This window comes from Mobula hypostoma, chromosome 22 (assembly GCF_963921235.1).
Source record: "Mobula hypostoma chromosome 22, sMobHyp1.1, whole genome shotgun sequence".
Classification (NCBI taxonomy): Eukaryota; Metazoa; Chordata; class Chondrichthyes; order Myliobatiformes; family Myliobatidae; genus Mobula; species Mobula hypostoma.
In genome coordinates this window covers 58840313-58864474 of record NC_086118.1, presented here as the reverse complement: position 1 = coordinate 58864474, position 24162 = coordinate 58840313, and the positions used below count along the sequence as shown (strand labels likewise).

The window sequence follows — 24162 nt, the reverse complement described above, 5'->3', positions numbered from 1 at the left end:
AGAAATGGGACCTTTGATCAGTGCTGGATCCGTGTGGACACAGGTGCTGAGCGACTAACCTGCTGTAACCTGTCAATGATCAGGTCTTAAATACACAAATGCTCTTTGTCCAGATACCATAATTTAACTTTCAACTTCCGTATCACAGATAGATCGGGCCTGGAAAGGAGTTCATTATTAAGTGAAACCATCTTAACAAAGTTAAAAGGTGGCATGGTAGTGTAGTGATTAGCATGAACTCTTTACAGCACTAGTGTCTGCAATCAGGGCACAACTCCCACTAGCAGTTTGTACCTTCTCCCTGTGACTGTGTGGGTTTCCTTCAGCTACTCCTGCTTCCTCTTACATTCCAAAGATGTACGGGTTAAGCTTAGTGTAGGCACATTATGTTGACGCTGATACCATAGTGACACTTGCAGGCTGCCCCCAGCACAATCCTCACTGATTTGATTTGATGCATACGTCATTTTACTCTGTTTCAATGTTCTGATGTACCTGTGACAAATAAAGCTAATCTTTATCTTCAACTATATCTGCATTGCTCAGTGAAGATGCTCACCCATCGCTGGACCCTAGAAAATGCACGAAGCACATGACAGCGATTTCTCTCCGCTCACAGGTCTTCCTCCTTTCAGCTATACCAACTTGTTCACTCCAGTGTTCTGTGTGGGGGAACCAGATTAAGGTGGCATCATGGACAAGGAACAATCGCTCACCATGTTTCAGGTTTATACACAAAGGCACAGACTTTCCAGGGAAACGGAGCTGCAGGGTGTGATGCCAGCGGAAAAATAATCCCAGGAAACCTCACAGAATAAAAATAAAATTTGATTTATTCCATCAATGCAAATCATGGTGCCCTTTTACGCACGATTCCCAACCTCAGTATTCCAATGTCGACAATGTGTTAATACAGATCCCACACTATGCAAACTAGCTCAGAGCTAAAGAAACACAACCAAGCAAACAGCAGCCGTCTTTGATATACATATATATTTTTTTCTTGTACAAAGTTACATTCTGAACCCCAAAGGTTCATTAATAATAGGTAATAAATACTGAATTGGCTACACTGCAGTGTGAGCTATTGAGCTCACCATGATGAAGCCTTGGGTTTCAACAGAGAGCAATTTAACGCCGCAGCATTCAGTTTTCAAATTACAGAGCAATTAAAATACAAGATAAAGTGTCTAAAGAGTAAACTTACAAAAAAAATACAGACCATAAAATTTGTATATTTTTTAAAATAGGCCTGGAGAGACGCAAACGTTTCTTTCTCAACAAAACAGTCAATAAAATTAATCCACTTCTGTTAGAGAAAAGAAGACATTTTAGTCATGTGTATAAAATGGTTCTGAGGTGTGACACAGGTTGTTAACTTTCCCTGTCATAAGTGTCCAGAGTTTCTACAATGAATTGCATTATAAAAGTTGGACGTGAGCTGAATTGGTTGATACCCCCCTAAACACCACAGATCTCTAAAACAAGACTGGCTCTCCACCAGTCCTCTGACATGAGTGCTACTCTGGGTAAACGTCCTTTGGTAACAGTGATAACACCCACACAGAAATAAATAGCTTTCTTTATAACCATTGCAAATACAAATTAGTTCTTTAGAATAGTGTTAGCATAATAACCCTTTGAAACTAACACCAGTTGTTTCACTAAGGCAGCCTATGTCTTTGAAAGGACTATGCTTAGCAAGCGCTGTCTGTCAACAGTAGGAAGACCCCATGAAAAGGACGTGAGAGCTCAGAGATGCTTACCTCTTGCCCTCAACCTCACCATGCAAACTCAGGGACATGGTGAAGAACTGCTCAAACACTTTGCGGTGAAGAAATTAAAACTGAAATAAACCAAAATAAAACAACATGCAAGGCTTGTGTCTGAGTCACTGTGCTAGCGAGTTGTCTCAGTCACTGTTGAAGGTGACCCTCCACACGATTAGATGACTCCTCTCCGCTTTGGCCAGCGATGGCTGCACCTGTAGTGTCTCCCTGAGCTCCTCCGTCTCTTCACTCTCGTCACCTGGAGGGAACAACACGTAAATTTATCATCAAAATGCACGTACGTCATCATATACTACCCTGACATTTCTTTTCTTGTGGACATTCACAGTAGATACAAAAAAACACGATAAAGTCAATAGAAAACCACACACAAAGATGGACAACCAACCAGTGTGCAAAACACAACAAACTGCTGAAATTCAAAGAGAAAAACAAATAAACAACACCGTAAGTAATACTGAAAACATGAGTTGTAGGGACAATGAAAGTGAGTCCATAGGTTGTGGAACCAGTTCACTGGTTCAGGAGCCTGCTGGTTAAGAGTAATAACTTGCTGAACCTAAGGCTGTTGTACCTCCTATCCCATGGCAGCAGCAAGCAGAGAGCACGGCCCTTGCCTTGACACACAAAGTGATGAGAAGATAACATGGATTTAGTGCACTGAGGAAGTCTCCTAGCTCCGTCCTGTCAGTTACATCAGAATCAGAATTAGAATCAGGTTTAGTATCACTAGTATCGGTCATGAAATTTGTTGTTTTACAGTAGCAGTACATTGCAATACACAATAACTGTAAATTACAGTAAGTATATAAAATGCTAAATAAATAGTGCAGAAAGAAAATAGAAGTAGTGAGGTCGTGTTCATGGGTTCAATGTCCATTTAGAAATCCGATGGCAGAGGGGAAGAAGCTGTTCCTGAATCACTGAGTGTGTGCCTTCAGGCTCCTGTACCCCTTCCCCACTGGTAGCAATGAGAAGAGGGCACATCCTGGGTGCTGGGGAGGCTGGTGCCCATGATGGAGCTGACTGAGTTCACAATTTTCTGCAGCTTAATTCGATCCTGTGCAGTGGCCCCTCCATTCCAGATGGTGATGCAGCCAGGTAGAATGCTCTCCATGGTACATCTGCAGAAATTTGCAAGTGTCTCTTTGGCGACATACCTAATCTCCTTAAACTCCTAATGAAATATAGCCACTGGCATGGCTCCTTTGCAATTGCATCAATATATTGGGCCCAGGATAGATTCTCAGAGATGCTGACACTCAGGAACTTGAAATTACTCACCCTTTCCACTTCTGATCCCTCGATGAGGACTGGTGTATGTGCCCTTGGCTTACTCTTTCTGAAGTTCACAATTAAATCTTTGGTCTTACTGACACTGAGTACAAGGTAATCAGTTCCCATTTTTCTCTCTTTTCATAAATAGTGGGACATCTCTGCCAGCCTGCAATCCACAGGAACAATGGTAGAAGCTGATACCAGAGCATCCACTGTCTATAACCTATCTCTTTGGTAACTCTGATCATTGGGTCCTTGGGATTTATAAGCTTTTGAGCACCATTTCTGATAGTTAATCTGGTCCCTCGTTCAAGACGACACAATCCTCTACCCCTCATCTCAGTACATGAAGACCAAGGAGGACACAAGTAATCTGAGAAGCAACAAAAATCCTGGCAGAAGCACAAGACAAGAAATCAAAAGAACTCTCAGAAACTTGGTTCACAATGGAAGACTCTATTAATAGGCATATTGAACTGGATGCAATTTAAGAACCTATTCATCTGCGGGATGGGGGCCAGGGGGGTGAGCCATGAACAATGAACACTTGAGGAACCAACGCTCACAACCACTGATAACCAGGTATACGCTCCCGCGGAAATCACTCAGCTATGTAATCAGCCGGGACCCAGCAGAGACTAGCGGCCACTGTGACAACTGACTAATCAGAGCAATGAATTGGACCAATATAAACATGAGCACTTGGCAGAAACAACACTCAATCATACACCTTGATTGGCGACGAAATGTTTGCGACTTAACCTCCGGGCTCAGTGAACAATCCTGCAAACAAACAGCCAACCTGAGCTACCAATCTTATTTGTCATTTTAGCCCCTAATTCTCTCGATTCTTTAATACATCAGCTTCTGTACCTTCCTTAAAAGGTCACTACTGAGTAATCGTTTAATCTTGCCACCATTTCCTTATTCCTCATTATACCTCCCCCCCCCCCGTCCCTTGCCATCAGGGGTTCAGAATGACCCTCACCGTAGTTTTTCCCCTGCTATGTACCGATTGGGGCTCGTCTAGTTCTCCTTGCCTGTTTACTTTCATCTTCTATCCTGCAATTTTTATATGAATTGTAAAATGCTGCTCACACAAAATGCTGGAGGAAGTCAGCAGGCCAGGCAGCGTCTACAGAAAAAGTAGAGTCGATGGTTCAGGCTGAGACCCTTCAGCAGGACTCGTAGTGTCTTCTGTTGAGTTAGAAATATGTTCCCAACCCTGACATCCCCGACGCAGACTGGGAGACCGCTTTGCTGAACATCTACGCTCTGTCCGCCAGAGAAAGCAGGATCTCCCAGTGGCCACACATTTTAATTCCACATCCCACTCCCATTCTGACATGTCTATCCACGGCCTCCTCTACTGTAAAGATGAAGCCACACTCAGGTTGGAGGAACAACACCTTATATTCCGTCTGGGTAGCCTCCAACCTGATGACACGAACATCGACTTCTCTAACTTCTGCTAATGCCCCACCTCCCCCTCGTACCCCATCTGTTACTTATTTTTATACACACTTTCTTTCTCTCACTCTCCTTTTTCTCCCTCTGTCCCTCTGAATATGCCTCTTGCCCATCCTCTGGGTCCCCCCCCCCGCCCCTTGTCTTTCTTCCCGGACCTCCTGTCCCATGATCCTCTCATATCCCTTTTGCCTATCACCTGTCCAGCTCTTGGCTCCATCCCTCCCCCTCCTGTCTTCTCCTATCATTTTGGATCTCCCCCTCCCCCTCCAACTTTCAAATCCCTTACTAACTGTTCCTTCAGTTAGTCCTGACGAAGGGTCTCGGCCTGAAACGTCGACTGCACCTCTTCCTAGAGATGCTGCCTGGCCTGCTGCGTTCACCAGCAACTTTGATGTGAGGTGCTTGAGATCTATTGCTATGTTTAAGTTGAGTGCATCTGGAACCTGTGAGTTACATTTTAATGGTGTGTTTTTGGGCTGATTGAGTGATCTGGCGCTTTGCTGTCTTTAAGGAAGTCTAGACCATAAGATATAGAAGCAGAATCAGGCCATTTGGCCATCGAGTCTGCTCCACCATTTTATCATGGCTGACTGACCCAGTTTTCCTCTCATCCCAATCTCTTGCCCTCTCCCTGTATCCCTTCATGCCCTGATCAATCAAAAATCTATCAACGTCTGCCTTAAATATACATAAAGATTTGTCCCCCACAGCTGCCTGTGGCAAAGAATTCCAGAGATTCACCACCCTCTGGCTGATGTAAGAGGACAGGCGAATGTTCAGTAATGTTTGACTCGTCTTTCTTTTCCTCTTGCAAGCTGCTGTCAGAGGACAGTGAAAGAGCCTTGGGTTCCATGCTGCAAAGATTAATCAGCAAGGCTGTGGACTCGTTTTGGGCTCACGGTGCACGTATTTCTGGATTCTGTTAACTTGTTTTACTGAATTTGAGCAGTTTAATCGGGTGATTGATGTAGACTGGAGTGCTCTAGCAAAGAATGGCTCTGTGTGCAGTGTGTAGTGAGCTAGCGATGCAGAACTGAACTGAACTAAACTGAATAGTACTGGACTCCCAGTCTGATGTTTGATTTGATGTGTTGTTCGCTCGCTTTTTGCTGTTTGTTCTTTTTTTGCGTGTTGGGTGCTTGATGTTTCCTTGAACAAGTTCCATGGTGTTTCTTTGTTTCGTGGCTGCCTGCAGGAGGATGGATCTCAAGAGTTATATTCTGTATATACTTTGAATCTTTGAAACCTCGTAAAACCTTTTCCTCTGATTTATTACTATCACTAATTACTCTGGTTAACCAGTCTTCATCTGGGTTTCTGTGTCTTAAAGGAATACAGTAAATATCGATCTCAGTGGTTCATCAGCTGCTGATTCCTGCCTTCCTATACACTCACTGGTCCCATGTTGCCATGAAACTCACTTGGGCTCACAGGAAAATTTATTAAAATGAATTAAAATGTAACGTATTCATTGGAATACCATCCAGAAGTCCAGCAAGTGTCCCAGATTGAGTGAGTTTTACTGGACATGAGTCCTTGTCAAGAGGCAGCTGTCCATGTGAAACACAGAACACATTAAACCCTCACCCATCCTGAAGTCAATGTAACCCTCGCCACCACTCATCACCAACACCGTGGGCACTGATGACTGGCTGGATGCTTCAGAGGCAGTCGCTCCTAATTTCTCAAACGAATGCTCGGCGTGAAGCGGTGCACCTAGGGTACAACCACACATTAAGATTACAGAGAGTAAACAAAACAGATGATTAAAGATTGTCATGGACAGTGAAATGTGTTGTTTGAGTCAATGACTAACACACTCCAATGATATGCTGGGGGCAGCCCGCAAGGGTTGCCAATATAGCATGCCCACAACTTACTAGCCTTAACCTGTATGTCTTTGGAATGGGGACAGAACCCATGTAGTCATGGGGAGAACAAATAAACTCCTTACAGACAGTCAGTGGTGGGAATTGAACCTGGGTTGCTGGCAATGTAAAATGTTACACTAGCCACTATGCTACCGTGCTTCCCCCTACAGTACCGTGCCAGAGATCTCAAAAAAACCCAGAAAATGTTGGAAACATTCTGCTAGCCAGGCATCTGTGTGAGGGAAGCTGTTGACTTTTGGATCCAGGACTCTTCAACACAACAAAGGAAGAAGAAACAAGTTAGTCTAGTTAGCAGAGAAGATGGGGGAAAGAGTGATGGGTGGAACAATGAGAATTTCTTGGCTAACATAGAATAACGTGGTAATGAGGGGCAGTTATGATATTAACTTCTCTGTGTAATGTGTTTTGAATGTTTAATAGGAGCAAAAAGGAAGAGAAAAATGAAGCAGGCAAAAAGAGGCACTTCTCATTTGTAAGAGAAAGAAAGAATGAGTTATGCAAAGTAGGCAAATTTGATATTGAGTACTGCAGACAGAAGGTGATGCGTTGTTGCTTTGGGCTTTGTGTAACAGTGCAGAAGGCCACAGACAGACAGATGGGTCAGAGTTCAGAGTAGGAGTGGATTGATGAATTAAATTAGAGACAGGCCACTGGAGGTTCACGGTTATTTTCTCTTCCAAATGCAGATGCTTTCCAAAGTTACCTGATCTTAATTGTTACTTAAAAGGCACATTATTTCACCCCAGCAGAGAAATTACCTGAGTTTCACTCGTTTTCACTCCACCCTTCCCCCTCTTTTACTCAGACACTTAGACCAACTTTTTCCTCCCTTTCACAGTTCTGATGAAGGGTCCTGGTGCTGAAATGTTACTGGATGCAAGACCATAAGTGCTTTACGATTCTCAGATGCTGATTGACCTACTAAGTATTTTCAACATTTTCTGTTTTTTTAATCAATCATGAGGACATTTGCTTTCTGGATAGCTTCCTTAACTCTGTAATAATCTTCCAAAGGAAGTGTCAGTAGCCTGCACTATAGGGAAGAGCCGGCTGATGGACTTTCTGATGCAGGGTCAGAAAGCACCCCCCAAGTGAGAGAACCCCTTTCCAAAGGGATCAGTTCAGCAGGCTCACAACTGAGCACTCAGTCAGCACAAGAACTCTATGCCAGGCTAATGCGGCCAGGACCAGATGATGGGCTTCCACTAACTCCAAATGGAGACTCAGGTCTAATTTAGCAAACCAACCCCATTAAAATAATATTCTAAGTAAAACACAGAGTGTTGTACTGTTTCTCAGCACCGTGATCAGCTCCAGAAGGAAATGAATCATTTATTCAGCATCAAAGTGTATTATGTGTATTATTTTATACGTGGCTTACACAATTGATTATGTTTTAGTTGTTTTTTTTAATAGGCAGGGATGGTTTTCAGGACAGAATGGGGAGTTAGCGGTCAGGTTAGGGTTTACGGATAGGGAGGTGTGGAAATCTGCAAGTCCACTGGAGGCTTGAGTCTGCAGATGGCCTGTCCTAGAGCCGGAGACTGTTATTTGTGCATGGGTGGGTAGGTGGAAGGGAGATAGGGAAGAATGGGGCTTGTTTTTTTTGTTATTTTCTTGCTTGTTATGATCTGTGTTGTTCTGATAAGCATTGGGGTCATATTATGTTGACGCTGGAATATGTAGTGATTCTTGTGGGTGCCGCCCAGCATATCCTTATGTGTCATTTGCAGTAACAGCCAACACAACCTTTCATTATATGTTTCAATGTACATGCGATAAATAAATCTGAATCATCTGATCATTTCCGGCAGCCAGCAATCATTGCAAGAAGTCGTTTGTAGGTGAGAGAGCACGAGGGTTAAAAGAGCTTGGGTCTTTTGGAACTTTTCAGCGGGCTGGAATCATACCGATCTCGTAGGAACTCAAAGGGGCAAATAAAAAGAAGCAAAGTGTAAGTGGAATGGCCAGATTTTAACTCAACAAGCTGAGGCAATAACAGGCGAAGGCTAGAATTTATATTTGAGAAGTTGGAGGTAGTTAAGCAGTGGAGTGCTCCACCCGTAAGATATAGGATTTCAGAGTGCCTAACAGTCTCCCTGATGACTATATCTGCAGGAAGAGCACTCAACTGCAGTTCCTGAACGACAAGGCCGAGAAACTGGAGCTGGTTGTACTCAGGATCCAGGACACTAAAAACCTTATAGATGAGACTTTTACTAAGGTGGTCACATCCAGAGTGCAGGTTTCATATAGTTGATGGGTGACCACCAGGAGAAGGGGAGTAAGCAGTCAGTGCAGGGTTCCCCTGTGGCCATTCCCCTCAGCAACAACTATACCCCTTTGAATACTGCCGGGTGGGGGGGGGGGGGAGGTGACCTATCAGTCACAGCAGCAGCCAGGCCAGTGGCACTGTGGGGTTCAGTCAGGCAATGAAATGATGATAGGAGACTTGATAGTTAGGGGGACAGTCAGGAGATTCTGTGGCTGCAAAAGAGACGCCAGGATGGTGTTTTGCCTCCCAGGTGCTAGAGTCCAGAATGTCTCAGAGCAGTTGAAGAAGTTTCTGATGAGAGAGGGTGAGCAGGTGCACACTGGCACCAATGACATAGGTGGAAAGGGAGAAGAGGAGGCCCAGTGCAGTGCATACAGGAAGTTTGGGAAAAGGTTGAAGAGCAGGACCTCCAAGGTAGTAATCTCTGGATTACTTCCAGTACCATGTGCTAGTCAGGGTAGGTGTAGGATGAAACAAGAGGACATGAGTTGAGAGTTAGGGAGCAAAAGTTTAGGGGTAACACGAGGGGGAACTTCTTTACTCAGAGAGTGGTGGCTGTATGGAATGAGCTTCCAGTAGAAGTGGTTGAGGCAGGTTCGATATTGTCATTTAAAGAAAAATTGGATAGGTATATGGACAGGAAAGGAATGGAGGGTTATGGGCTCAGTGCAGGTTGGTGGGACAAGGTGAGAGTAAGCTTTCGGCACAGACTAGAAGGGCTGAGATGGCCTCTTTCTGTGCTGTAATTGTTATATGGTTATATGGAATGAAACGCTTATCATATGAGGGGTGCTTGATAGCTCTGGGCCTGTACTCGCTGCAAGGGGGAAGTCTCATTGAAACTTATGGAATATTAAAAGGTTTAGATAGAATGGATGTGGGGAGGATGTTTCCAATAGCGGCTGAGTCTAGGACCAGAGGGCACAGCCTCAGAATAGAGGATGTCCTTTTAGAACAGAGATGAGGAGGAGTTTTTTAGCCAGAGGTTGAGAGGTTATTGATTAGTAAGGGGTCAAAGGTTACAGTGAGAAGGCAGGACAATGGGGTTGAAAGGCATAATAAAGCAGCCATGTTGGAATGGCAGAGCCTCTTGATGGGCTAATTCTGTTCCTATTATCTCATTGCTGTTTGGTTGCTACATTTTTTATATTTTAGAAAGTGGCTAGAGTTTAAAAAATATTTTCATTGGCTGTGAGGCATTTTGGAACTTGCTGAAAGAGATGAGTAAGTGCTACATAAATGCAATAATCCTTGCAATATTTAATCTTCATAAACTATAGACCGATAAGTAGAAGTCATGTGAGCAACTGGAGACCAGACTTTGTGTGGGGAACTACTTTGCATGATTTAGATAAGAGTCTCTCCTTACAATACTAACTTCACAATGGAGAGATATATTAGGCCATTTACATAGTGGAACTCAGCAAAGGGGTTAGTTCAGAGGATAGATTGTTCCCAATGGAAATGGAAGGCATTCATAAACTGCTCACCTGGAACTGCAACAAAGAACTTGACAGCATCTCGGTGCCCATGGAAACACAGCTGAGCATGTGCCATAGAGCAGTAAGGTATAAATGTGCCAGGGGTGATCTTGTCACTGTTTTCATCGCCATAGACACGGATGACATTTCCGGGACGGTTTCCAGACCCCCCTGACACTTTATTGGCTGCGGAGAGAGAACACGGTGAGTGGGAGCAATGGAACAAGACGATAAAAAACAAAGAACTTCTGGAGAAAATAAGACAGCCACAATCATGGCAGTGGTGGCTAAAGCGGAAGCAAAATGAAAAGATGTTAAAGTAAAGTAAAAAGAGGGTCTTTAGGAATAGAGTGGCAGCTCAGGAAAGGTCTAGGGGTAGAATCCACAGAGCATGCTACATTCTGACTATGGCAGGCGGACATGGGTAATGCAGTATGCTTAATACTAAGTTGCCATTTTTCCCTGGGACACTGAAAGCTCTGACAGTACTGGGACACCAGCTCTCAGAAAACTTTGACAGGACCTTTAGTAGCAAATTCTTTCCATTATAACTGGGTGCAGACACACAGCATTTTATCAGTGGGAGCAGTAACATACATAGCGGTTGCAAAAAAACTTCTGTTAATTCTTCCACTTTACAGTTTACATGATTAAGAAGAGAACTTCAGTTAAAGATACACGTAAAATGCTGGAGGAACTCAGCATCTATGAAAAGGAATGAACAGTTAATTAATGCTTTGAGCCGAGACCCTTTATCAGGACTGTTGCCTGATCTGCCGAGTTCCTCCACCATTTTGTGTGTGTTGCTCTGGATTTTCAGCATCTGCAGTATCTCTCATGTTTTCAGATACAGGTTTCTTCCAAATAAAATGAGAATTCACTGTTGTCTGCGCACAGTAACTGCTAGCGAATAGGTGAAGGGAACAAAAAGCAGGAAAACTGCAAACCTCTCTCGAAAAGTAATACCTTTCAGCCCCTGCTAGTCATATAATGCAACATTTCCTCAAATGGCAAACAAAAGCCATGGACAGAATGGAAACCCACTCACAGCAAGTACCCCAACATATTTAGCCCACTTGAGGAGACCAAGTCTCATTGTGCCATGATTTGATTTGTATTAACAGGATGCAACACAAGCTTTTCACTGTGCCTTGGTACATGTGACAACAATAAACCAATTCTAATTCCCCTTTCAAAGTTTGCAACCTATCACAGTAGTACCTGCACCAACAGAAACAAATGCCTTAGGAGAATTTGTGTCGCCTGCCAGGATTCTAGGCACTGGGGCCTGACTGCTCTGTAGTTTTAGGGCAAGGCACACCTTTGCAAAGAACCAAAATCTCCTTTGCCCAAATGTTTGTATACCACCCAAACACAATTAAATCTGTCCAAAACTGCTCACAATACTCAAAGTGCTGTCTTATAAAGCCTCAGCATCACAACCTTGCTCTTATACTCTAGTACTCTCAAAATGAATGCTACCATGGCATTTGCATTCCTTACCACATTAAGTTTCGGGTCCCTTCCAAAAAAACTGTGCTGGCATTGGAGAGGGTCCAGACGAAGTTCACAAGAATGATTCCGTGAATGGAAGGTTAATATAAGAGACACCTTTGTTGACCCTGGGTCTGTACTTGCTGGAGTTTAGAAGAAGTAGTGGGGGGGGGGGGTGGGGAGCGGAATCTCATTGAGCTAGATTCCTAACAACTGGATACTTCACTTTAGATAACTACAAAGTGCAGTATACAATGGCCACTATTCCAGTTCACCCAAAGTGAGAAGCTCCTCAATTTTATTTATGTGATTCAAGTTCTGAATGCAACTTTTATAGATCTGTCAAAGGCCAAATATAATTAACAGAATTATATTCTCTGTATGAGTCCACAAGTAAGTGGATTCCAAGCATAGTAAAATGGAGGTTGACATAGAAGGGAAGAGTTAAACCGATTTTAGAGTTGGTTAAGAGGTCTGCAAGGACCTGTATTGTACTGTAATGTTCTATGTCTGAATTTAATTTTAATTTATTAACTTCATAACTCAGTCTACATTTACTTAATTGAATAGAAAGCCAATCTCATCATTAATCTTAATAGAGAAATACACTTCAAAATATGTTAATCTGGTATTTCAGTAGAAGGCTGAACATTAGAGACATCCTCCAAACTAATGACCAGCCTAGTCTTTGCTTCAAATTAGTAAATGGATCAGCAAGTCAGAGCAAATAAATAAATTAATCACAGGCAGAGCGCTGCACGGCTTCAGTGAGGATGGAAATGAAAGCCCTCAAAACAAAATTAATCCTTCGCTGGAGACAGGGGATGGAACATCCAGTACTTAGGCTACTGTGACCAATCAGCAAGCATACATATTGCTGCAATGCAGTGACCAGCGTCAGGGTAACATTTAGACAAGGTAGAGAAAGAGGGGAGAAGAGGAGGCCAAACATTATAAAGAAAAGGTGGATGTAAGCTGCCTTGACTGGCTAGAACAGCCCGAGACAGAGATTCTGATGGTTTTATCTGCACTTACCCCTCAGACCCAGTAACCGTCCCTGGTGGAGGACTACAGCTATAGTGAGAAGAAAAGGATTAGAACCCACCAATCTTAAATCTCAGGCCTGAAGTTTGCAATTTAAATGTATAAACAGTCTTAGAACAAAAAACTTTGATGCAAGCATGAAAACTTTTCACTAAGATTAAGATGCCTGTGGTTTTAGTGACCAGAACCAGGACACTTTTAATTAGAATGCATGGTAACTGATTCCTTAAGACTACACTCAGTTCCAGCCTCAATAAAGCCACACTGGTGGGTGTTATGTTCATAGGACCCAATGTAAATGAATTACACGTAGAAGGACAATGGACAGGCATCAGTTTTTCCAATCCCACGTTTAGCCAAAACACAATCTGTTGCAGCGCAAAGTTACTGGTTCCAAATGGCAGCACTATCTTCAATGCAAACATCACTCCAAGTTCCTCTTAATCCCCTTCAGTTTTGTGAATGTCTCCGAGGAAGGAAAGCTTCCTCCACAAATTCTGAAGCTACATCATCAGTCCTTTGTGCATATTTTCATATATAGGTTAAAACTTGCACAAAAATCAGTAGGTTTAAACATCAGAAGAGCAGGGTGTGGGTGTAGGCATAGAGTGAGCAGAAAGAACTGTCTCAATTCCTGCCATGGTTAGTTGAGCTGCAATGAATGGGAGTCTCAGGACACAGGGTCTTTCTGCAGGTGGGAAAGGGATAAAGAAACAAACAGGTGAGATGCAGTTTTCTTACTGACTGGTGCCTGGGTTATTCCATTACTGAAGAGCAGAACAGTAGCTCAGACACAAGATCTTCACATGAGGAAAGGGAAAGGGAAATAAAATTACCTGATCATCCATTAAAAGATACCACTTCCAGAAAAACTAAAACCACTCCAAATTAGTATCCTTTATCTACCTTACAGAATCTCCATCCTTCAAATACAGGCATGTTCCACATACTCATGAGTTTGCTGTTAGAAGCATACTTTGAGAAAAACCTAAAGCTTGTGCTAGACTTTCTGATCTGAACTGTCAATGTTGTCAAGTGCAGTAAGATGCTTGAAATGTGGAGGGCACTTCCAGTTTCCACTAAGTTATCAGCTAGTTTTAAATGGAGAAACAGTGAAAGTTGTCTGTCAAAGAGTAGCAGAGGGAATGTTTTAACTGGTCTAGATGGAAAAAGACTTACTGTTACAAAGAGCAGTGGGGAAACAAGAAGGTTCACGATGTAAATATCACCTCATTACTCACTTTCTGTGAGGGGGATGGAGATGATGACACCATTGCCAGTGCCTACCCAGAGGCGGTTACAGGACACCATGAGAGCTGTGATCCGCACGAAAGAGAAACCAAGTTTCCCAGTTCCTTTAAAACAAAACAACAAAAAGATTTCAAACAGTATTACTGAATAATAATAAATACAACTATTTCTATGCCTTCTCTCCCCTTAAATTGCAGACAAAAACAAAATTCAGAGTAAATTTATTATCAAAGTACATATATGGTTTTTATATATTATACACACACACACCCACACCATCTGGAGATTAATTTTTTTGCAGACATTTACATGAAAAAAGAACTACAACAGAATCCATGAAAAACCACACACAAAGACTAATAAGCAATGTACAAAAAGAAACTGTAAACTGTGAGTAGAGAGCTGGAGTTGTAGATTCCTTGTAAGTGAGTTGTGGGTCGTGGATCAGTTCTGAGTTGCTGAGTGAAGACATCCACACCAGTTTAAAAGTCTGATGGTTGAGTGTAATAACTGTCCCTGAATCCGGTGGTGTGGGACCCAAGGCTTCTGTGCCTCCTGTCCGATTGTAGTAGCGAGAAGACAGCATGGCCTGAATGGCGGGGCTCCTTGATGATGGAAGCTACTTTCTTGTGGTAGAAGTGAATATGTTAAATTGAAGGCTATGTAGGAAGGAAGGGTTAAATGACCTTGGTGAAAAGGTTAGCACAACATCTGTGTCAAAAAGCCTGTACTGTGCTATATTCTATGTTTATTGTTGTTTCTTATTCAAAGGTACAACATTCCCTTTCCTATCACCCAGAAGACATGCAGTATTGTAATAATACCAATTCCCAGCTTACTACACTGCGGAGATCCATAGTGACAAGAGCAAAGTTACACTGAACAGTTTAGTCAGACGGGTCGGAAATGTACAGTAAATGGTAGGGGTGTGGGTTTGAAGTCAGTCAGGGGTTGGACATGTACAGTAACTAAGACCCTAAGACACAGGAGCAGAATTAGGCCATTTGGCCCATTGAGTCTGCTCCGCCATTCAACCGTGGCTGATCCTTTTTCCTCTCCTCCTCAACCCCATTTCTCGTCCTTCTCCCTGTAATTTTTGATGCCTTGTCCAATCAAAAACCTATCAATCTCTGCCTTAAATACACCCAATGACCTGGCCTCCACAGCTGCACGTGGCAACAAATTCCACAAATTTACCACCCTATGGCTAAAGAAATTTCTCTCCATCTCTGTTTTGAAAGGGCACCCCTCTATCCTGAGACTGTGCCGTCTTGTCCTAGACTCTCCCACCATAGGAAACATCCTTTCCACATCTACTCTGTCTAGGCCTTTCAACATCCAAAAGGTTTCAATGAGATCCCCCCTCATCCTTATGAACTCCAGCGAGTGCAAACCCAGAGCCATCAAATGCTCCTCGTATGATAACCCTTTCATTCCTGGAATCATCCTTGTGAACCTCATCTGTACCTTCTCCAATGCCAGCACATCTCTTCTAAGATGAGGAGCCCAAAACTGTTCACAATACTCAAGGTGAGGCCTCACCAGTGCCTTATAAAGCCTCAGCATCACATCCCTGCTCTTGTATTCCAGACCTCTTGAAATGAATGCTAACATTGCATTTGCCTTCCTCACCACCAATTCAACCTACAAGTTAACCTTTAGGGTGTTCCGCTCAAGGACTCCCAAGTCCCTTTGCATCTCAGATTTTTGGATTTTCTCCCCGCTTTTTCCAACATTATATTTCTTTTGCCACTTTCTTGACCATTCTCCTAATCTGTCTAAGTCCTTCTGCATCCTACCTGTTTCCTCAACACTACCTGCCCCTCCAATCTTCATATCATCTACAAATTTGGCAACAAAGCCATCTATTCCATCGTCTAAATCATTTACATAAAGCATAAAAAGAAGTGGTCCCAAAACCGATCCCTGCAGAACACCACTAGTCACTGGCAGCCAACCAGAAAAGGATTCTTTTATTCCCACTCGCTGCCTCCTACCAAACAGCCAATGCTCTAACCATCTGAGTAACTCTCCTGTAATACAATGGACTCTTAACTCGGTAAACAGCCTCACGTGTGACACCTTGCCAAAGGCCTTCTGAAAGTCCAAATATACAACATCCACTGCATCCCCTTTACCTATCCCACATAATCTCCTCAAAGAATTCCAACAGGTTTGTCAGGCAGAATTTTCCCTGAAGGAAACCATGCTAACTTTGTACTACCTTGTCCTGTGTCACCAAGTACTCCATCACCTCGTTCGTAACAATTGACTCTAACATCTTCCCAACCACTGAGGTCAAGCTAACTGGTCTATAATTTCCTTTCTGCTGCCTTCCTCCTTTCTTAAAGAGTGGAGTGATATTTGCAATTTTCCAGTCCTCTGGCACCATGCCAGAGAACCCTAGAGTGAAGTTCATCTGGGCTGGGTGACTTCTGTAACTTTAGGTCTGTCAGCCTGTTGAACACCTTCTCCCTTGTAATAGTAAATGCACCAGCTTCTCTTCCTTCACACACTACAACATCTGTTAGTGTCTTCCACAGTGAAGTTCACCTGCCATCTCCTTGTCCCCCCATTAGTATTTCTCCTGCCTCATTTTCTAGTGATCCTATATCCACTCTCATCTCTTTTTTATTTTTGAAATGTATTGACTATTTCTTACATCCTTTACATACATGGGTGGTAAAAATCTTTTTTACATATCCATCTAAATGTGCAACGTGCAATCATAGTAACTTATAATAAGCTTTAATAAACAGAGATGTAACACAGAAATACACTCAAATCAGCATGTTAATCAGTCTGATGACCTGGTGGAAGAAGCTGTCCCAGAGCCTGTTGGTCCTGGCATTTATGCTGCAGTACCGTTTCCTGGATGGTAGCAGCTGGAATATATTATGGTTGGGGTGACCTAGGTCTCTAATGATCCTTCGGGCTCTTTTTTCACACCTGTCTTTGTAAATGTCCTGAATCATGGGAAGGTCACAACTACGGATGCGCTGGCTGTCCACACCACTCTGCAGAATCCTGTGATTAAGGGAGGTACAGTTCCCATACCAGGCAGTGATGCAGCCAGTCAGGATGCTCTCAATTGTGCCCTTGTAGAAAGTTCTTAGGACTTGGGGACCCATACCAAGCTTTCTCAACCGTCTGAAGTGAAAGAGGCGCTGTTGTGCCTTTTTCACCACACAGCTGATGTGTACAGACCACGTGAGGTTCTCGGTGATGTGGATGCCGAGGAACTTAAAGCTTTTACCCTCTCAACCCCAGAACCATTGATGTCAATAGGGGTTAGCCCATCTCCATTCCTCCTTTTACTTGCTCTCTGTAGGTTTTTGAAAACTTCCCAATCCTCTATCTTCCCACTAATTTTTGTTTTGTTGTGTGCTCTCTCTTAGGTTTTTACATTCGTTTTGACTTCCCTTGTCAGCCACAGTTGTACTATTTGCCATCTGAGTATACTCATACTGGAATATACTCATTTCGGAATACTCATGTCCTGCATCTTTCTCGTTTTTTCCCAAAAACACACATCATTGCTGCTCTGCTGACATCTCTGCCAGCAGCTCCTTCCAGTTTACTTTGGCTAACACCTCTCTCATACCACTGTAGTTTCCCCTACTCCACTGAAATACTGCTACGTCAGATTTTACTTTCTTAAATGGTAGGGGTATGGAACGGAAGTCAGTCAGACGGGGTCAGAAATGTATAGCAAATGGTAGGGGTGTGGGATTGAAGTCAGTCAGAAGGGGTGGGATTGAAGTCTGCAGTTCCCTGAAATTAGAAGCACTGGTTGACGAGTAGTGAAGAGAGAATATAATATGCCTTTTAAATCTTTCCCCTTTCACCTTAAAACATTGCCCTCTCACCTTAAGACTCTCCAATCCTGGAAAAAAAGACTACCCATCTACTGTATCTACAATCTTCATAATTTAACCTCCCTTCTTTGCTCAAATGACAACAGTCCCAGCCTATCAAGTCACTCTTTACAACTCACATCCTGCAATCTTGGCAACATCCTAGTCAATCTTTTTGGCACCGTTTCCATCACATACCAGAACTGTACACAATGTTCCAGATATGGTCTCCACATGGCAGAGGGATGGGAACCAGTATGATAGAGCTGGGGATGTGCCAGCAGGTTTACAAGTAGATGATGGGTGTAACATGAATGTAAGGAAGGACAAGCCAATGACTGGGTACAAATGCAGACAGAGCAAAGTTTAATTGTACCGCAGAGGCAAAATTCAAAAGAGTGAAGAATGCAGGACTGAAGGTGCTGTATTTAAATGCGCATAGTATTCGGAATAATGTGGACGAACTTGTGGCGCAATTAGAGATTGGTTCTTGTGACGTTGCGGACATTACTAAGTTGTGGCTGAAAGAAGGCCATAGTTGGGAGTTTAATATCAAAGGATATACTTTGTATCAAAAGGACAGGCAGGAAGGCATAGGAAGTGGTATGGCTCTGTTGGTAAGAGATGGAATTACATCTTTAGAAAGAGGTTGCATAGGGTCAAGAGAATATTGAATCTTTGTGAGTGAAGTTAAGAAATTGCAAGGGTAAAAATCCATTATGGTAATCATATATACAGACCTCCAAATAGTAGCCAAGATGTGGGGGTTGAGATTGCAAAGGGAGCTGGAAAAGGCATGTAATAAGGGTAATGACACAATTGTAATGGGGGACTTCAATATGCACGGGGATTGGGAAAATCGAGCAAATCAGGCCTGTGCTGGATCGCAAAAGAGGGAGTTTGTTGAATGCCTATGAGATGGCATTTTAGAGCAGCTTGTGTTTCAGCCTATTTAGGTAAAGACTATCTTAGATTGGGTGTTGTGTAATAACCCAGATTTTGTTAGTGAGCTTAATATAAAGGAAACCTCAGGAGACAGTGATCATAATATGATCAAATTCATACTGCAACTTGAGAGGGAGAAGCATAAGTCACGTGTATCAGTATTGCAATGGAGTAAAGGGAATTACAGCGGCGTGAGAGAAGAGCTTACCCAGGTGGATTGGAGGAGGATACTGGTGGGGATAACGGTAGAGCAGAGATGGCTGGCTGAAGTTTCCAGGAATAGATCAGCAGGCTCAGGATAGATATGTCCCACATAAGAAGTTGTTCTCAAATGGCATGGCTAGGCAACCATGGCTGACAGTTATATTAAGGACTGCACAAAAGCCAAGGAAAGGGCATATATATGGTAGGAAAAACTGAGTGGGAAGTTGGATAACTGGAAAGCTTTTAAAATCCAAGAAAAGGCAACCAATAAAGCCATAAGAAGGGAAAAGATGAAATATGAGAGCAAACTAGCCAATAATATAAAGTAGCTTATCAAAAGTTTTTTTCAGTTATATAAGAGCAAAAGGGAGGTGAGGGTTGATATTGGACCACTTGAAAATGATGCTGGTAAGGTAGTAACAGGGGACAACGAAATGGCAGATGAACTTAATACATACTTTGCATTAGTCTTCACTGTGGAAGACACTAGCAGTGTGCTAGAGGTGCATCAGTATCAGAGAGTAGGAGTGAGTACCATTGCTATTACAAAGGAAAAAGTGCTAGGCAAACTCATAGGTCTTAAAGTGGGTAAATCACCTGGACCTGATGGACTACATCCCAGAGTCCCAAGAGAGGTTGCTGAAGAGATAATGGATGCTTTGGTCATGATCTTTCAAGAATCACTTGATTCTGGCATGGTCCTGGAGGACTGTAAGATTGCAAATGTCACTCCACTCTTTAAGAAGGGAGGAAGGCAAAAGAAAGGAAATTATAGGCCAGTAAGCCTAATCTCAGTGGTTGGGAAAATGTTGGGAGACTATTATTAAGGATGAGGTTTCGGGGTACTTGGAGACCAATGATAAAATAAGTCAAAGTCAGCATGATTTCTGTAAAGTGATATCTTGCCTGACAAATCTGTTAGAGTTCTTTGAGGAAGTTACAAGCAGGGAGAACAAAGGACTGGCAGTAGCTGCTGGTGACTAATGGTGTTCCTCAGGGGTCAGTATTGGGACCACTACTTTTCACATTGTTTGTCAGTAATTTGGATAATGGCTTTGTGGCAATGTTTGCGGATGACACAAGGATAGGTGGAATGGTAGGTCGTGCTGAGGAAGCTATGTGATTGCAGAAGGACTTAGACAAATTGGAAGAATGGGTAAAAATGTGACAGATGGCAAACAGCAATGAAAAATGTATAATAATGCATTTTGGTAAAAATAATAATAGTGCTGACTATTATCTAAATGGGGGGAAGGGTCAACCATCACAGGAGCAGAGGTACTCAGGAGTCCTCGTGCAAGACTCCCAGAAGGTTATTTTACAGGTTGAGTCTGCAGTAAAGGCAGCAAATGCAATGTTGGCATTTATTTCAAGGGGAATAGAACGTAAGAGCAAGGAGATAATGCTGAGCTTTTATAAGACACTGGTTATGCACTTGGAGTATTGTCGACAGTTTTGGGCCCCATATCTCAGAGAGGATGTATTGTCATTGGACAGAGCCCAGTGGAGGTTCACAAGGATGATTCTGGGAATGAAGGGGTTAACATATGAGGAGCATTTGGCAGCTTTGTGCCTGTACTCACTGGCACTTAGAAGAATGTGGGCGGGGGGGAGGCGGATCTCATCGAAACCTATTGAATGTTGAAAGGACTAGAGAGGGTGGATGTGGAGAGGATGTTTCCTATGGTGAGGTATTCAAGACTTGAGGGCACAGCCTCAAAATTGGGGTGACATTTTAGAACAGAGATAAGGAGGAATTTTTTTAGCCAGAGAGTAGTGAATCTGTGGAATGCTCTGCCACAGACTGTGGTGGACGCTAAGTCTGTGGGTGTATTTAAAGCAGAAGCTGATAGTTTCCTGATTGGTCAGGGCATCAAAGGATATGGCAAGAAGGCAAGAGCATGGGGTTGAGTGGGATCCAGGATCAGCCATGATGGAATGGCAGAGCAGACTTGATGGGCTGAATGGCCTAATTCAGCTCCTGTGTCTTATGTTTTTAACAATTTGTAGAACTGACATCCCAACTCCTATACATAATGTTTCGGCTGATTAAGTCTCCCTTCTTAATCACTCATTCTAACATCTTCAACATTTTCAGGGAACTCTGTACTTGTACCATATGGTCTGTTGAATCTCCCTCGTGCCACTGTACAAATTCCGCCCTGGGCTACCTTCCCAAATACAAACATTTTGTGCTTTTTTCGAATTCAATCAGCCAATCCATAAGACCATAAGACACAGGAACAGAATTAGGCCATTTGGCCCATCGGGTCTGCTCCACTATGCCACCCACCATGGCTGATTTATTATCCCTCTCAACCCCAAACGTCTGCTTTCATCCCATAACCTCTGAGGCGCTGACTAATCAAGAACCTATCAACCTGCACTTTAAATACACCCAATGTCTTGGCCTCTGCAGCCACCTGTGTCAATGAATTCCCCAGATTCACTACCCTTTGGCTAAAGAAATTCCTCCCCATCTCTGTTCTAAATGGATATCCCTCATGTCTGGGGCTCTGGACCTCTGCTCCCTGATTCACCCACTATAGGAAACATCCTCTCTATTCAGACCTTTCAATATTCAATAGGTTTGAATGAGATCCTCCTTCATTCTTCTAAACTCCAGCAAGTACAGGTAAGGAGCCATCAAAAGCTCCTCACATGTTAATCCTTTCATACCCAGAGATATTCTCTTGAACCTCTTCTGGACCCTCTCCAATGCCCACTTCCCCGGTTGATCTTTGCTATCCACTATCACCAACTTGGGTGGCATCTTCAAAATGACTAATCAGCCATCAACGTTCATTTCTAATGCATTCATGTACCTGATGAACAATAAAGGACCCAGTACTGATCCTTTTGGACACCATTTGTTACAGGCTTTCAATTTGTTACACTCTTTGACTCCCACCATTGAGCTACTTATGCATCCGATTTGCCATCTCACCATGGATCCCATGTACAAACCCCATTTCCAGAAAAGTTGGGATATTTTCCAAAATGCAATAAAAACAAAAATCTGTGATATGCTAATTCACGTGAACCTTTATTTAACTGACAAAAGTACAAAGAAAAGATTTTCAATAGTTTTACTGACCAACTTAATTGCATTTTGTAAATGTACACAAATTTAGAATTTGATGGCTGCAACACACTCAACAAAAGTTGGGACAGACTGGGAAGATTGGGAAGATTCAAAAGTGCACAGAAAAGTCATGCTACTGTGACAATTAAAGCCACCTGGGCTCGGGAGTACTTCGGAAAACCATTGTCACTCAACACAGTCCATCGCTGTATCCAGAAATGCAATTTGAAACTGTATTACACAAGGAGGAAGCCATACATCAACTCTATGCAGAAACGCCAGCGAGTTCTCTGGGCCTGAGCTCATCTCAGATGGACTGAAAGACTATGGAACCGTGTGCTGTGGTCAGATGAGTCCACATTTCAGCTAGTTTTCTGAAAAGACGGGCGTCGAGTTCTCTGTGCCAAAGATGAAAACGGCCATCCAGATGGTTATCAGTGAAAGGTGACAAAAGCCAGCATCTGTGATGGTATGGGGGTGCATCAGTGCCCACGGCATGAGTGAGTTGCATGTATGTGAAGGTACCATTGACTCTGAGGCGTATATTAGGATTTTAGAGAGACGTATGTTGCCATCAAGGCGACGTCTCTTCCCGGGACGTCCATGCTTATTTCAGCAGGACGATGCCAGATCACATTCTGCACGGGCTACAACAGCGTCGCTTTGTAGACACAGAGTGCGTGTGCTTGACTGGCCTGCTGCCAGTCCAGATCTATCTCCTATTAGAAATGTATGGCACATCATGAAGAGGAGAATCAGACAACGGAGACCACGGACTGTTGAGCAGCTGAAGTTTTACATCAAGCAAGAATGGACAAAATTTCCAATTGCAAATCTACTACAGTTAGTATCCTCAGTTCCAAAACGATTAAAAAGTGTTATTAAAAGGAAAGGTGATGTAACACAATGGTAAACATGCCTCTGTCCCAACTTTTGTTGAGTGTGTTGAAGTTTTACATCAAGCAAGAATGGACAAAATTTCCAATTGCAAATCTACTACAGTTAGTATCCTCAGTTCCAAAACGATTAAAAAGTGTTATTAAAAGGAAAGGTGATGTAACACAATGGTAAACATGCCTCTGTCCCAACTTTTGTTGAGTGTGTTGCAGCCATCAAATTCCAAATTCGTGTATGTTTACAAAATACAATTATGTTGGTCAGTAAAACTATAAAAAATCTTTTCTTTGTACTTTTGTCAGTTAAATAAAAGTTCACGTAAATTACCATATCACAGATTTTTGTTTTTATTGCATTTTGGAAAATATCCCAACTTTTCTGGAAATGGGGTTTGTAATTGGGCATCACAATAGCATAGCGGTAAGCATGATACTATTTCATTTCCAGAGTTTGGAGTTCAATCCCATCTCCATCTGTAAAGAGTCTATACACCTTCCCCGTGGAATGTGTGGGTCTTCCCTACATGCTCTGGTACATCCAAAGAAGTACTGGGTAGGCTAATTGGTCATTGTAATTTGTCCCGTGAATAGGTTAGGATTCATTGGGTTTGTCAGGAGTGTGGCTCGAAGGGCCAGAATGGTTAACTCCGTACTGCATCGCTAAAGAAAACTATATAAATAAATTAACCTTCTGGGCCAGCTTATCATGTGGGACCTTGTCAAAGGCCTTACTGAAGTCCAATTACACAATATCCATTGCCCTGCTCTTATCTGTATTGAACTCTATATTAAATTCACTGGGTTTACTTAACTCACTTACTTTCTCTTTCTGTTGAAGGTTCATCAGTGCTTGATTAGTAAGAGTGTCAACAGTTACAGGGAGAAGGCAGGAGAATGAGGTTGAAAGGGATGATAAATCAGCCATCATGGAACGGTGGAGCAGACTCAATGGGCTGAATGGCCTAATGCTGCTCCTAAGACTTGTGTCTTATGGTCATCTAGTCCTCACCCATGCTCAATAGTTACAAAAATCTCTGCCAGGACCACAGTAAACTCCTCCTTTTCTTCCTATAAAGTCTGAGGATATGCCTGCTGAGGCACTGGATATTGACGACATATACAAAATGCTGGAGGAACTCAACAGGTCAGGCCGGATCTATGGATGGGAATAAACTGTTGATGCTTTGGGCCAAAACCCTT

The 24162-nt window shown here is 42.9% G+C and overlaps 1 protein-coding gene across 3 annotated transcripts in view; it reads right to left on the bottom strand.

Moving 5' to 3' along the window:
• Positions 1–821: 821 nt before the first annotated feature.
• Positions 822–24162, bottom strand: part of spag9b (sperm associated antigen 9b) — a 300349-nt gene continuing 277008 nt past the window's right edge. For 2 of the 3 annotated variants that reach the window (XM_063030689.1, XM_063030691.1), the window contains 5 exons: positions 13966–14079; positions 12716–12754; positions 10196–10372; positions 6126–6254; positions 822–2028 (listed from right to left, as the gene is read on the bottom strand). In XM_063030689.1, the coding sequence (XP_062886759.1) occupies positions 1913–2028; positions 6126–6254; positions 10196–10372; positions 12716–12754; positions 13966–14079 (575 nt within the window). In that variant the 3' untranslated portion in view covers positions 822–1912. The remainder of the gene's footprint in view (positions 2029–6125; positions 6255–10195; positions 10373–12715; positions 12755–13965; positions 14080–24162) is intronic. The other variant, XM_063030690.1, reaches the window with a different exon arrangement.